The sequence below is a fragment of the Phragmites australis genome, chromosome 6 (genome assembly GCF_958298935.1).
Source record: "Phragmites australis chromosome 6, lpPhrAust1.1, whole genome shotgun sequence".
Taxonomy (NCBI): domain Eukaryota; kingdom Viridiplantae; phylum Streptophyta; class Magnoliopsida; order Poales; family Poaceae; genus Phragmites; species Phragmites australis.
In genome coordinates, this window is record NC_084926.1 from 39,913,436 (window position 1) to 39,928,994 (window position 15,559).

Sequence of the window (15,559 nt, forward strand, 5' to 3'; positions counted from 1 at the left end):
GGAAATAAATGCAACGGCTGGTGGTGGGGGATGATCGACCTAGTGCAAAAAAGAGATAGATGCACCGGGGTTTAGACAGGTTCGGGCCGCACGGGGGCGTAACACCCTAATCCTGTGTGAGTGCAATATCTTTCCTTGAAGGGAATTCTTCAAAGATGTATCTGGTTACAAGGGTGTGTTGTCTACAGAGAGCTTGAGGCTCCCGTGTTCTAGCTCTGCTCGAGCTTGTTTGCGATGTTCTTGTTCACTGTCTTCCTTTTATCAGACTTTGCATTCGCCTGTCTTTCTTTTCTCTATTGCTCGTGTCTTCATGTGTTCTCCATCCTTTTCTTTTATACACACGCCGACCTCGACTTATCCTGAATGGGAAAGAGGGGGCGCGAGTGCCAAGGCGCCATGGAGAAAGGCGTCATCATTCCGTCTTGGCGAAGTGACAGGGGCGGTGGAAAAATGCGGCGCGCATCCGACCACCCGCCACTGTGGGCGTCCTCCGGTGCCATTGAGAGGGCCCACCGGGCAGCCACAGAGGCGCCCGGTGCGCCCACCCTGTCTTGTTCTTCTGTCAGGGCAGGGTGGCAGGCGGAGCGCTTCGATCCTGGCAACGTTATCCCGAGGCACCCGGATGATACGGGACGGGACCCGTGCATTTAATGGACCCACGCCCCCCTGCCAAAGCATGGCAGGGTCTGACACTAGGGCGTGGGCAGCTGAGAATGTCGGGATGTCAGGATGTCAGGCCGCGCGTGCCTATTAAATGCGGCATTGGACCTTTGACTGGCTGACACCCCGCCAACGGGACCCTTCGGGTCGTCGGGCGATCTTGCGTGAACCTTCAGGGGACCGAGTCCTCAGGGGCTGCCACATGCAGCCCCGAGCACTCTCTCCCGAGCACTCCTGTAGGACCCTTCGGGGAACCGAGTCCTCGGGGGCTGCCACGTGCAGCCCCGAGCACTCTCTCCCGAGTACTTCGGTAGGACCTTCGGGGAACCGAGTCCCCGGGGGCTGCCACGTGCAGCCCCGAGCACTCTCTCCCGAGTACTTCGGTAGGACCTTCGGGGAACCGAGTCCTCGGGGGCTGCCACGTGCAGCCCCGAGCACTCTCTCTCGAGTACTTCGGTAGGACCTTCGGGGAACCGAGTCCTCGGGGGCTGCCACGTGTAGCCCCGAGCACTCTCTCCCGAGCGCTTCGGTAGGACCTTCGGGGAACCGAGTCCTCGGGGGCTGCCACGTGCAGCCCCGAGCACTCTCTCCCGAGTACTTGGCTGTTCGGATCATCGGGGGACTATGGTACTTGGGGGTGAGTAGGGACCCTTCCGAGCACTTTCTTCCCGGTACTTGGACTCTGCGGGTCATCGGGGAACTGGGGTGCTCGGGAACCAGAGGCTGCGGCCCCGAGCACCTTCTCCCGGAACTTAGGTTCTTCTCGTCCTGCAGGGGGGACCTCGCGGGATGGTGACACGTGGCGGACGGCCGGCCTGGTCTCGGGACTCAGGGACCCCTGGTTCCTGATACACCGACAGTCATCCATAAGGTACATAGTGAAATCATCACCAAAAGACTTTGCAGTCCTTTATCTCTTACTCCTCCTAGGAGCATCACTATCATCCTCCTCGAAATCTTGCTCATGTGTTTGTTCAATAATCTCAAGAGGTGGAGTGGATTCAGGAATTATCTCAGAAGATAGTCTAGACATGCTATGTAAATCTTTCATAGGAAATATGCGCTCAAAAAATATTGTATCACGAGACTCCATTATTGTATTAACATGCACGTCAGGTACCTCAGATTTAACCACTAAAAAACTATAAGCAATGCTTCGATGAACATATCCTAGAAAGACACAATCCACTATTTTAGGTCCGAGCTTATACTTTTTAGATATTGGTACATTCACTTCCGCCAAGCATCCCCAAGTGCGCAAATAAGAAAGTGATGGCATTCTCCTTTCCCATTCTTAATATGGGGTTTTCTCCTTATCCTTGATAGGAACTCTATTCAGGATATGACACGAAGTCAACAGGGCATCCCCACCATGCGCGAGATAATCTCATAATGCCTAACATGGCATTAACCAAGTCAATCAGTGTGCGGTTCTTCCTTTCGACAACCCTTTTTGAATGGGGTGGATAGGGAGACATCCTCTCATGAATAATCTCATGTTCCTTATAGAATAAGTCGAAGTCACTAGAAAATATTCTCCATCATGATCCGACCTAATTCTTTTGATCTTTGTCTCTAGTTGATTCTAAACTTCTATCTTATATATTTTAAAGTGACCTAGAGCATCATCTTTCATTTTTTTTAACAGATAAACATAGCAATACGTAGTCGCATCATCAATCAAAGTCATAAAATATCTTTCTCCACCCTTCGTCAATACACCATTCATTTCACACAGATCTGAATGTATGAGTTCTAGTGATGCTAAATTTCTCTCCTCAGCTGTCTTGTGAGGCTTACGAGGTTGTTTTGATTGCACACAACTATGATACTTAGAACCTTTGACTATGGAAAAATTCAGAATTAAACTCATGCTGGAAAGTCATGACATAGAACCAAAATTTAAATGCCATAATCATGAATAACAAATACTAGCATCATCATTAATATTGCCACAAATATGGTTCACAGACTTATTGCTGAAATCAGAAAGGAAAAAATGGAACAAACTTCCGCACTTATAACCTTAACCAATAAATTGTCCATGATTTGACACTACTACTTTATTAGACTGGAACACCACCTTAAACCCGTCTCTATAGAGAAGGAAACCGCTAACTAGATTATTGTTCATTGTAGGGACATGTTGCACGTTCCTTAACTATACGATCTTTCCCGAAGTAAATTTCAGATCTAGCATACCAATACCATGCACAGAAGCATGTGATCCATTCCCTATTAGGACGAAAGAATCATGAGCAACCTTGCAGCTCCATTTCCAGCTTTTCCAATGGTCACCACATTAGCAGTCTTTGAGTTCTACTTTTGTGGAGCCTTTCTTCCCTTGTGGTCTCGATAATCCTTGGCGAAGTGTCCAATCTTACCACACACAAAGCAAGGTAGTTTTTTTGTGTTCATATTCTTCTTCTTGAAGGTGGTTGTTTTGTTTGGCTTATTATTTTTCCCTTTGTTCTTGTTGTGAAGGGTTTTTGCACCATGTTGGCTCCAGTGTGTCCCTCGTCTCCTTTTGCATCCTTAGCTCGAGATTTCTCCTCAACATCAAGAGACACGATCAAACTCTCAACAGTAATCTCTTGTCTCTTGTCATTTAAAGCAGTGGCAAAGTTTCTCCACGAAGGAGGTAACTTGGTAATGATGCCTCCAGCCATAAACTTGTTGGGTACATTGATCTTGAGGAGTTCGAGTTCCTTCACGATGCACCGAACCTCATGAGCCTGCTCGACTACAAAGAGATTTTCAATCATCTTGTTGTCATGATACCGCTCCATGATATATAGTTCACTTCCTACATCTGATGCACCAAATTTAGCATTTAGTCTATCCCACAGCTCCTTCGCGCTTTGTATGTGCATATACACATCATAAAGATGGTCACCAAGAATGCTAAGAATGCATCCTATAAAGAGTGTATTGGCATGAACGCCTTTTCCTGCTCAGTAGTAAGGGTTTCTTCCGGCTTGCTATTAACCACCCAGTAGACATTCATAGTCGTCAGCCACAAAGTGACCTCGACTTGCCATTTCTTAAAGTGCACACCAAAAAATTTGTCTGGCCTCAGTGCATCGACAAATCCAGCCATTGATGAATCTAAGTGCTTACAATAAGGTTTTTAGATTGTTGGAAAATAAGGTGGTTTAGTTTTAATTTAATCCATAAATAACTCATGAGTAGAAACTGGTAAACTGACATGTTCACAACATCAGAGTATAATCTATACATGTGTAAGATAGCACTACAAATGAGCTACATCATCAGAGCATAACTTTGTAGATGGAGCAATTGAGGTTAGTTTTGGGTGGTGGTTCAGTAAAGCAGCATGTAACGGGAGCAGAAGTGAATACCATAAGTGTCTTATCACGAAGATTGGTTCCATTGTTACTGTTGATCTCGTCTAACCGCCGCCCTTGAGAATAGGGCCATAGTTGACTGAGATCATGGTTGTGATTGGTCAGCCAAAACTGACTTTTGGACTAGGTTCCAACCTGCCCACGCCTATAAGAAAAGTGTTTTCTTGACGTGTTGTCTCATGGACATGAGTGCATCTAATGGAAGGGAGGCTAGAACCTAAAACCTAACCGATCAAGGGAGGCTCGGAGCAGCTTGAAGGCTATTGTCCATCATCAGCCATCCATTCTGGTGATCATCTAGCAACAATGACATCAGCATCAACACCAACAATGCGCCTACCTCATGCAGGTGGGGGTCTTCGCGGCCTTAGAGGCACCTTTAATCGGGTTAGTCATGACTTCATAATGTGAATGAGGTGTTCATGACTTTAGGCTATCGATCCTTAGTTTCAGTTTGAGATTATATGCAATAATAAACCTAACATCCATGACTGTCCACGAGGAGATGGGAAAAGATCTTGATGATGTCTGTTGCTTGCTCCACACAGCATTGGTTGGTAGGGCATGTTGATCCTACTTGATAATGTCTGCGAGCAAGACATTGTTGAGCGCTTCACAAAACTATATGATAATGATTGCCGATATCTCGTGACAACAAGGGATGAAGCAAATTATGAGATAGTTGAAGCTGAAAAGATAGAGATATCCAAAGATGACATTAAGGAGATCAGCAAGTAAATTCTTCTCTATCACAACCTTCTTAGCGTCAGAGAGCTTCCGGTATGCTTTACCATTTGCCTTGTTGGCACTTCATTAGTTTCACCTGCAATATCACATATCTCAGCTTTCTTTGTTGACACTAATTCGCATATGTTCATCTTCTACTTCCACGATGGCATCCCTGCTAGAAAAATCTCTAGTTGTAACATATGTTTGCATTTCAAGGTTAACCTTATTCTATTAACAACATTTTTTTAAAGTAACAACATGTTTAATTTGACAAATATATTCATGAACTCTTTTCTTAATGGCTTTTGGATTCCTAACTTCTCTATACTTCACAGCCTATTGCAGAAGTCTTGCTGGACTGTTATGGTCACTATTGGGGTCGCCATCAAGAACCCCCAACGTCCCCTTGGCTCTGCCAGTCTAGGCCCAAGGACCATCAGGCTTAGGACTCCTTCAGGACCCCATGGCTCTAGAGGGGTCCCAGAGGCCATGCCTTCAAAGCCCTGAAGACTCCCGGAGCCATCGGCCCTTTTGAAAGATCAACCAGGAATGGGCCTCTAGGTCGCCCCCCACTTGCAGTGAAGTGACTAGCATTTAATACCAGTCAAGTGGTGACCGCCTGACACGCTGGTGCAAGTGGTGGCCATCTGACATGCTGGTGCAAGTGGTGATCGTTTGACACGCTGTTTCAGTATGGTGCCAGAATAGACAACCAACCACTAGAACAATCGCCTCAACGATCATAGCAATAATTTACAGGGCTAGCCCTATGCTATGTGACACAGTAAAGAGCTTATATCTCTATCGGTCTTATATGGGCATGTTTGTATGTTTACACTCTGAATATCAATATAAATACATACCCTTAGCCACCAAGCCAAGCGGGGGTAGATTTCCCTAAAAACTCCTGGTGTTCTATCCATCTCCACTTATCCTCCAAGCTTGAGTCATTCCTGTGAATTGGTTCTTGCCACACTTTGTTCGTGGAAGATATTTTCTTTCACCAATAGTTGGCGCTGGCCATGGGGAGAGAATACGCGTAGAAGCATCAGGAGAGGTAGGATGCCACCAAAGATGAAGACAACCAAGGTGCCCGACTCCTCGGCTATGCCGATGTGAAAGTCCACACTGCCGCTATGACCAAGCTCACGTTACGCCGATGCTAGCCCCTCAACTAGCCGAAATGAGAGCCCATGGCCACCGGCGATCCGGCCACGACCCTGGCTATGACTGATGCTAGGGGCCTCACCATTGTGATTGCCCTTCAGCAACAACAGGGTGCGGACCTCGCTATGCCCTGGGGGCTACGCTTGAAGCCACACCCACACAAGCCGCTGTGGCCAGTCAGCAGGCGCACGTGGTAGCCCTCTGGGCTCAGCTGGAGGAGCTGCAGGTAGCCTTGCAGGCCACACAACCTCCTACTGACATGACCGTTGTAGTGCCTGTAACGGCCAACACTGCACTAGCCCAGGCTTCGGGGGCTAGCGAGGGCTTCGCTGTCATGACGCATCGCCGTCACGTGCCATCCGTGGTCGACCAACAGACAGTGGAGCCTTGGGCCCATCAGCGCGAGACCCTCTCATCAACTCTGACTCTCCCCTTCAGTCGAACCTACAGGCCGTACCCTTCCCAGACGGGTTCCAGACCCCTAAGCTGCCTAAATTCAAAGGTTATTCGGACTTGGAGAAGTTCACTCGGGTATACTCCCTCGCCATCGAAGCCAACAGAGGCGGATAGGTCACCATGGCCAAGTGTTTTTCTCTCGCTCTGGAAGGAGTAGCCCTCCGATGGTTCTGGGTGCTAGAACCCGGATCTATTTACGCTTGGGTCCAACTTAGGGACACCTTCTGTAGCAACTTCCAGGGTACTTTCGCCGAGCTGATGACCTTTAGGAGCCTATATGCCATTAAGCAACAGCCTGGTAAGACCCTTCGACAATACTTCCAAAGGTTCTCCTAAACCAAGGTCCAGGTAAAGGGAATTTTAGAGTCATTGGTCATTGACGCCGCTACCCAAGGTCTGGCCACCAGGCCTCTCCTAGATTGATTGCATCGATGCCCGATGCGCTCAGTAAGCACCCTCATGTGCAAATTCAAGGAAGACACATGTGCAAAGGAGGAGCTCCGTTGAGAGACAGTGCGTATCAGAATGACCCCCTACGTCGAGCCCGAGAGGCTCACCTCTCAAGCGGGGTCCTCGCATGCCTTGCCACCTCCATCGGTGAAAAGGGGCTCCGAGGAAGCAGAGGGCTTGGAGGCGTGCAGGACCTGGCAAAAATAACAGCACGGCGTGCAGAGCATCGCTCAAGCCCGAGGGCTCTGAGCTCGCCCCATTCCAGGGGTCGCGGCCAAGGATGCTCCGGAGCCTTCCCCGAGCGGCAACGTGCCTAGGGCCGACAGCCAGAAGAAGGATACTGGTGCATTCTGCACGAGACAAGATGAGCCCACATCACCAAAGATTGCTAGACCCTCATCACCTTTCGAGAGGTGTACCTTGAGAGGCAGGCAGCACACACAGCAGGAGATAGGGCTAGCGACGAGCAGCGCGGAAGCCGTAGGCTAGTAGCATGCCGCCAGATTGATCACTTGACCTTACAGAACCCTCCCCCACTTGCTCTACCTCTACCGTCACCACTACCCACCGTGCAACACGTCAACGAAGGGTACCATTCTAGGTGGGTGGTCCTGGCTATAACAGGAGGAGGACCCTTCGATGGCTCCTCAAAGCGGCATCAGTGGGACTATGCACGTGGGGTCAACCACGTTGAGGCCACCAGCATCCACCACCAAGTCCCTAGATGGGTCGGAGCCCTTGTAATCTTCTCCCATGATGATGCTATAGGAGTAAGCTTCCCCCATACCGACGCACTGGTCATCACAGCCAACATCGTCAAAATTGAAGTTTGAATGGTGTTGATCGATGGAGGAAGCTTTGTAGATATCCTCTTCGTACATGCCTTCGTCCAGCTCCGCATTCCACAGAGCTGACTCTCTCTAGCTAGGAGGCCCCTTCAAGGGTTTGATGGGGCTCCCCTCGATGCCCTGAGCCGGATAGAGCTATCGGTCGCCTTCAGCGAAGGCTTTGCTATGTGGGTCGAGATTATCACCTTCGACGTCGTTGACATGCCCTATGCATACAACTTCATCCTAGGACAGGGAACTCTGAATAAGTTTGGAGTCGAATCCCATCACAATTACCTCTGCATGATGATACCTGGGCCCCAGGGGCTGTTCTCCATACACGGCGATCAATACTCGGCTAGACGCATCGAGTATGGGCACCCCGCCCCTCTTGATAGCCGTCACATGCATAACGTGGCGGAAGGCCCCCTTAAAGATCCAACTCTGGCCTGCCTTGAATGCGGGGTCCCTATGAAGCTAGGTCAGAGAGGGATGTCAAGCACGTCCCATTGGGAGTAGGGAACCCCGATCGAACGATCCAAATCAGGACAGACCTCACTTTGAAGCAGGAAGCCCATCTCATAGCCATCCTAAGGGACAACTCCGGTGTATTTGCATGGTCTTCACAGGACCTCCCTGGACTCAATCACCACGGCATTGAGCATGTTTGTAACATCCTGAGTTTTAGCATATTAATTAATAGCAAAATTCAGTGCAAGTTTAATTTTATATATATATATATATATATATATATATATATATATATATATATATATACACTAGTATATAAATTCATATTTATTAATTGGTTAAGTATTCCAAAATGCACCAAATATATTTTAAAGTAATCCCTGCCTTAAGTTGATTCATGCACAATTGGTTTATGGATTTTATTCTTCCTTGAATGGAGATTTGAGTTGTACATCTCTCGCTTCAAATCTTTTCTGAGTTTCTATTCAGCCTAAATCCAAATTGAATTCAAATTCTTCCTCAGGAATCAAGATCCTAGTCCAAACCACAATTCAAATATGTTTATTTAAATTGATATGAATCCAAGGTCAAATCCAAATTCAAATATTTTGATTTGAATCTAAACCAAAATTCTTATCCCCTTTTTCTTTTTTTTTTCTCTTCCCGGGCCGAGATTTTTCCTTTCTCTTTCGCGTGGCCCACGGCATCTGGCCCAGCCCTCCTTTGCGCCCCTCTTCCTTCCCCGCGCTGGGCCACGATCGCGTAATCAGCCCATTCGGCCTGCGCACCCTCGCGCAGGACAGCCCGCCCGCGCGCATGCCTATGTGAGCGTGGCCATCCACGCGTCGCACATTAGTCAGCTGCCCGCGCCCCCCTCCTTCTTCCTCCAGCGTGACGCCGCGCTTAGGGATGAAAATGGGAACAATATATATCGGTTTTCCGGGGCTCGTTTTCGAAGAATTCTGACCATAGCAGCCGGAAATGATATACCGAAGAAATGGAAATGGAAATGGTATTACGTCCCGGAAATGGAAGTGGAAATGATTTTGGGCTCTTCCGATCGTTTCCAGATTTTTCCGTATTTAGCCGATAATTATCGTATTTTAAACCCAGTAATTACCGTTTTCCACCCTCATATCTGAAGGCCCACATCCACAAGCAGCCCAACCCATATAAATCTATGTCAAGTCTAAACTATTATGTGTCTATGTTAAGTCTGAACTAAAAACTATATGTAATATGTCTATCTCGTTGGATGTTAGCATGTTGCAATATTCTGGTATCTGGTTGTATACTTCAGTACTTGTGTGTTTGTTTGGTCTATCATAAGTCGAATATGTATGGTATTATTACTTAAGTTAAACATTTGATATTATCCTCGTAGTGTGTTTGTGTGTAATCATCGATCAATTGACTTGATCCTATACATGGTGCATGGGCGTGATTGCGAGTAGCATTACGCCGGTGTTTATCGTTCTATAATTTTGATTCCCGATCGATACCGGCTTGTTTCTGTTCTGACAATATCGTTATCGATGTTCCCGTAATATCGACGTCGTATTCGTTTCCGGCACTATCGTTTTTTATTTCGCTTTCGAGAAAAAAATGTGAAAGTGGAAATGGTGAAAGCTTCTTTCGATCGTTTCCGACCGTTTTCATCCCTAGCCGCGCTATCCACCACCGCGACAGCATCGTCCATCTCCGAAAAATATCGCCACGACCACTTCCATACCAATGCGTCGTCTCGCAGTCCGAGGGACTGGCATTGGGCGACATTCGCGCCCCGCCCGAGCGTGGGCGCCGCTCCGCCACCTCACCATCGCACTGCCCACTGATATCCGCCCGACGTCACGCACGCACCGCCCCTCTGTGCTCCCTCTCCCGCTATAAATAGCACAGCTCTGTCCTCTCTTCTCCCCTTTTCCCCCCATTTCACTGCCGTTGCCACCATTGCATGCTACCGCAGCTCGCCACCGCCGATCCACCGATCACGTGCTGCCGAAGAGCTTCAGGACCTAGCCACCGTCCCAGTGCCACCGTCCAATCACCAGAAGCCCGACGGGAGCCCGCCCAAGCCAGTAGCCAAGCAGCGCCACCACCACCTCTTCGACAAATCGCCGGTCGCCCCCTCCCCCCCCCCCCTCGTCGTTGTTCCTATGCTCAGTGAGCCTCCCAGTTCCCCCTCGTGTCCGCGTAGATAGCGTGTAGGCATCCCCAGGGCTCCCTCTTAGCTTATCGTCGCGCGCCGCCGTGTGGCTGTGTCCACCGTCGTGCTTGCGCTCGCCTCTGGCGTGCTTCTGCTCTGTAATGTGGCCCGGCCGTCGTGCCGTGATGCCTAGAGGTGCTAGGCCTCTTTCCCTTGCAGGTTGGCACCTCCCAGTGTAGGGGAGGTGCTGCCCAATCGTCTCGCACCGCTGCACTCTCCTCCGGCCGTCGTCCGATAGTGATTCCGTCACTGGCCGCCGTCGATGAGCTCCCCTCTGAATCCGTCGTGCCATGTAGTATTCCGGCGTCCGCTCGTCGTCGTGGGTCTTTGGACGCAACGCGTCCCCGGCGAGCACTCCGGCGCAGCTCCACCGCTATTCCTCGCCGTCAAGCTGCTTTTCCCCATAGGCCGGCCTGCACATCCGTACGCCCACGCGCGCGCATAACCAGGCCGCTGTCCGTGCGCTAGGCAACCGAGCCAAGCTGGCCGTGGCTCAGCCTAGTGGCTGGCTGGCCTGCCAGGGCGGCCCGGCTGCAAAAGTCCTTGAGTTCGTGGGTCGACCCAGCTCCTGTAGCTCGCTAAACCACCCAGCCTAAACCCAAGCAAGCAGACACTGTGCAGCCCAACACTATGCAGCCCAAGCCTGGCCCGGCCCATCCAGGCCTTTACCTGTCCCAATCTGGGCCCATCTCGGCCAAATGGGTACTGTTCATGTGAACTGGGGGTACTGTTCATGTGGGTCCCACTCATGAATAGTGCATTTTTGTATTTTTTTTCAATTTAATTTAGATTAAATCTTCCAAGAGCCATAACTTTTCTGTTCTGGCTCTGATTTTGGTGATTTTTTCGCCAAAATTCATCTAAAATCGAGATCTACTCATCCGTAAAATTGTGATAGCCATTATGACTTATCTTATTTTCCATTTAGTATTAATTGATTCTTCTCTAGTATAGTCATTATTGATCGTAGTCGTAATTACAGAGCAACCAGAGTTCTGCGAGTGCTGCGTAGGAAGCATCAGGGATGAGGAGGATCCTGACTACAACCAAGACTCAGAAGAGAACTTCGGAGAAGGCAAGTCCTATTTCCTTGATCATATTGAACCTATGTTTTCAACTAATCTACATGATCAATTAAAATTGGACTTATTATCGCATGTGCTATGTATTACGCTTTTACAAATACCGGTAATAGTTAATCTCATCAAACACATGCCATGTATTGAATACTATCATCCAGAATACATATCACCCTAGGATTACCTGTCGTTAACTATATTAACGTCGGACAACGCCATGATATCTAGCATGCTTAGGATTGAATACGTCTCCTCGGAGACGTTGCTTTTAAAACACCTCTCCTCGGAGATAAGATTTAATGTTATCAATGATAACTCATATACCATGAATCCTTGATGGTTGTGAATTCCGTGATGGTTGTGAAATCCTTGATGTCGTGTGGGATATGGAGGGCGATGTGTAAAAATAGGTGAAAACTGTTTTGGCGCGGGCAGGTAGAGTGGTCCTCCGGGGAGGATGCTCTTGGGGGCTTAAGTTACCTAATGGTATTCATTGTCAATGAAGATGCCTAGCCCGACTTCTTACGGACCGAGTCTTGCACCGTCATTCTTAGCCACCCCTATGAAACCATACGTCCTGTATGGGCAGGACTTGACTTTCCTTCACCGGACTGAGTTGGGCATCATACTAGGAGGCTGGGGAGCAGCGAGAAGCCAAGTTTCCATCTGGCCCTCTGTTGAATATTTCGAGAGATGTCATAGCCAATCTGGTATTCTGAACATGGTATTTGGTACTTGGGGTGTCTCGTAGAAAAGCTCGGCAGGAAAGGTGTTTGGAGGGTCTTGGTATGATTCGCTCCTCTGCTTGCAACGGTTGGAGGCTGAGCATATCGCATGGGTAAAGTTGTACAACCTCTGTAGAGTGTAAATCTATTCGAATAGCCGTGTCAACGGTCATGGACATGCGAAGGTATGGTCACGCTTGAGTAGACTCCGGGTGTGTGTGTCTTGATGAGTGAGTATGTAGACTAGATATTCGTGTGATGAGGTTCCTGGCTCAATCCTCTAGAAGCCGTGTGGTACTAGAGGTACACCAGATGTGATAATAGGGACTGCAGAGTGAGGTGTAGCCCCTCCCAGGACCAAAAACCCTAGATAAAGCTTGTTACCTAGTTCTAAACCATTTGAAGCGGCTTTAAAATCAATAATAAATGATACAATTGAGTCCTGCATAAACCGCTTTGCGCTTCAAATGAAACCGTAAAGCCTTATCCTTGAATTACCCATTTATGCATCTATCAACACCTTGAAGTAGTATAGGGCTTGTTGAGTACCTTCCGTACTCACTCTTGCTGTCATTCAGATGAAAAAGTAGACGCTGCCAATGCCGGAAGCAAAGGAGAGGATGAAGAGTTGTCGTAGAAGTCGCTATCGCACCCTAGCTGCGTGTGGCTTGGGTCTTTGATTTTCACTGTGCTTTTGTTGGCCGTTCAGCCAGATTTGTATTATTACCGTTGGGTTGTAGCCTTTTGTACTATGTAACCTTAATACTTATGTACAAAGTTTGATTGTGATACTACAATTGCTATACTATACATATCAACTACTTAATCCAAGGACTGATACAGGAGGCACATGAGATCCCAGAATCGGGGTCTTACAATGTTGGTCCGGAAGAAGGCCTCAAAGGAGGAGGTATGGAAGTTGTTGGAGGATGGCATCATCCGAGAAGTAATCCATTTGGAGTGGCTGTCAAATCTCATCCTGATCAAGAAGCCTGCATGTGCATCGACTTCATGTCGCTCAACAAAGCCTACCCGCGAGACTCATACTCGCTCCCTCGCATAAACCAACTGGTGGACTCCACCGCTGGTTGCGAGTTGCTCAACTTCCTGAACGCGTTCTAGATACCACTAGGTGCGGATGGTTGCTGAGGACGAGGCAAAACAAACTTCATTACCCCCTTTAGAGTGTACTACTACATTCGGATGCCTTTTGGCCTCTGAAATGCCGGAGCTACCTTCTCTTGCCTAGTATAGAAAATCCTGGAACAACAATTAGGCCGCAACATATAGGCTTATGTCGATGACATAGTCGTTAAAAGCAAGCTTGAAGCCGACCACTTTGCAGACCTACAGAAGACCTTCAATAACCTCTGGGTCGCTGGCGTGCGGCTTAACCCAAAGAAGTGTGTTTTTTTTTCACCAAAGTTGGAAAATTACTAGGGTACCTCGTCTCTAGGCGAGATATCAAGGCTAATCCTGGCAAAATTCATGCCATCACAAAGATGGCACCCCCCACCACCTTGAAGGGGGTCCAGCACTTGGCCGGTTGCCTTGCAGCCCTCGGCTATTTTCTTGCTAAGTCCGTTGAGCACAATCTTCCGTTCTTCAAAATGTTGAGGGGCTCCAGGCCATTCACATGGATGACAGAGTGTCAAGACGCCTTCGAGACCCTCAAGGCCCACCATTACAACCTAAAGATGCTCAAAATATCCCTTCCTGGCGAGGGGCTCCTCCTGTACATATCCACCTCCGCCTCCGCTGTAAGCGTCATACTCGTATGGGAGGAGGAGAAGGAATGTCACTTTATTCAGAGGGCAGTTTACTACATTTCAGAGGCCCTAGCCAAGGCTAAAACATGCTACACACAACTCGAAAAGGTGGCATATACACTTTTGATGACTTCTCGCAAGCTCCGATACTACTTTCTCGTTCACGACATCACCATACAAACCTCATATCCACTGGGCAACATTTTCCGCAATTGGAGGGTGACGAGATGCATAGGCAAATGGGAAATGAAACTTGCACCCTTCGCCGTGCAGTTGGTGATGTCGGATGAAGTATGCTACTCTCACCACTGGCAACTGGCAAGAACTCACCTGGTGCAACATAAACGAGTGGTTTCGTAGATCTTCGTCCGCATTCTTTGTGCACTGTGGTGTACTTTTCGTTGTATAAATTCACGTGCTGTGTAAAAACGTTCACTAGATGCTCACTTAAAAAGTTGTGAGGCTTTAAAAAATTGTTGAATTAGGTTTCAGAAGTTGTTGAACCAGGTTATAAAAATCGTTGATAGATCCCAGAAAATGTTGAGCTACGTTCATAGTTTGTTGTCAAGTTTTCAAGAATTGTTGGACTAGGTTACAGTAATGCTGATGGGGTGTTCACTAGTTCACCGGATTGAGCCTCCCATGAAATAATCCCTCCCGTCACATAACATTAGTGTTAGGATAAATTCACGGTATGTCATCGAATAATTGTTTAATTTCTAATATATTATTTATTGTGAGATGATATGTAAGACCTAGATCTATATGTTATTTACACAACGATAACATATAAGGAACATAATAATCTATTTAGTGGCAAATCAAGGAATTACTAGTTACTAGATTTTGTTTCTTTCAGCCACATCTCAATCTTGGCAGCCGGACGATGGGTTCCTTTGTTGTTCAGTGTTAGCATCAGTGAACAGATGGAAGCAAGCACGGCACAGCCATCTGATAATTAGCCATTTCCATTAAGCTAACTGTCCCGGTTAGTGAGTTCCAGGCAAGCATTGCTCCTTGCTTTCCACAGACACCATCATTTGACTACTCCTATTGTCTGTCACCTTTCTCAATTCGACCATCCCTTCCTGCTTATAATCTCAGTTCATTCCCTTGTTCAGAGGAAAGAAAGAGATGGCTGGGCTGCAGAGGTCGGTGCAAACCTTCAGGAGGTCAGGCTCGTCGGGGCTGATCTGGGACGAGCTCTTCCTCACAGAGGGTGGCGGCGCCGTGGGGCCTAGGCCGGAGCTGCGGAATTCGCGGAGCGTTGGGAGCATCGGCGCGCTAAGGCGCCGCGGCCGCGACGAAGGGGGAGGCATCGAGGACAAGAAGAGGAAGCTGGCGCTGGTCAAGCAGAAGCAGAAGGGACACCAGAAGCAGGAGGAGAAGGCGTTCCGTACGAGGGACGTGGCCCCGGCCGTCGACCCGCCGTCGCCGAGGGTGTCCGGCTGCTGCCCGCCCTGCACCATCTTCTAGGGCTCCGGCACCGGCAACGCTCGTCGGCGCGGTGAGCCAAGCCCAGCAAGCGGTAGGAGACACCATGCATCAATCAAGTGAAGTGCACGTTCTGAACCATCTGATATATGTGTTACTGCAAACTTGTCATGTGTACCATTAGGGATTAAAATTTTGCTGAAATTTTTCGTGAACTT

At 48.3% G+C, this 15,559-nt stretch overlaps 1 protein-coding gene across 1 annotated transcript; it reads left to right on the forward strand.

Annotated features, from left to right (window-relative positions):
* Positions 1–14,897: 14,897 nt before the first annotated feature.
* Positions 14,898–15,559, forward strand: LOC133920660 (uncharacterized protein At1g15400-like). Its single transcript, XM_062365257.1, has one exon. It carries the CDS (start codon positions 15,042–15,044, stop codon positions 15,381–15,383), a length of 342 nt encoding a protein of 113 aa, XP_062221241.1. The 5' UTR covers positions 14,898–15,041; the 3' UTR covers positions 15,384–15,559.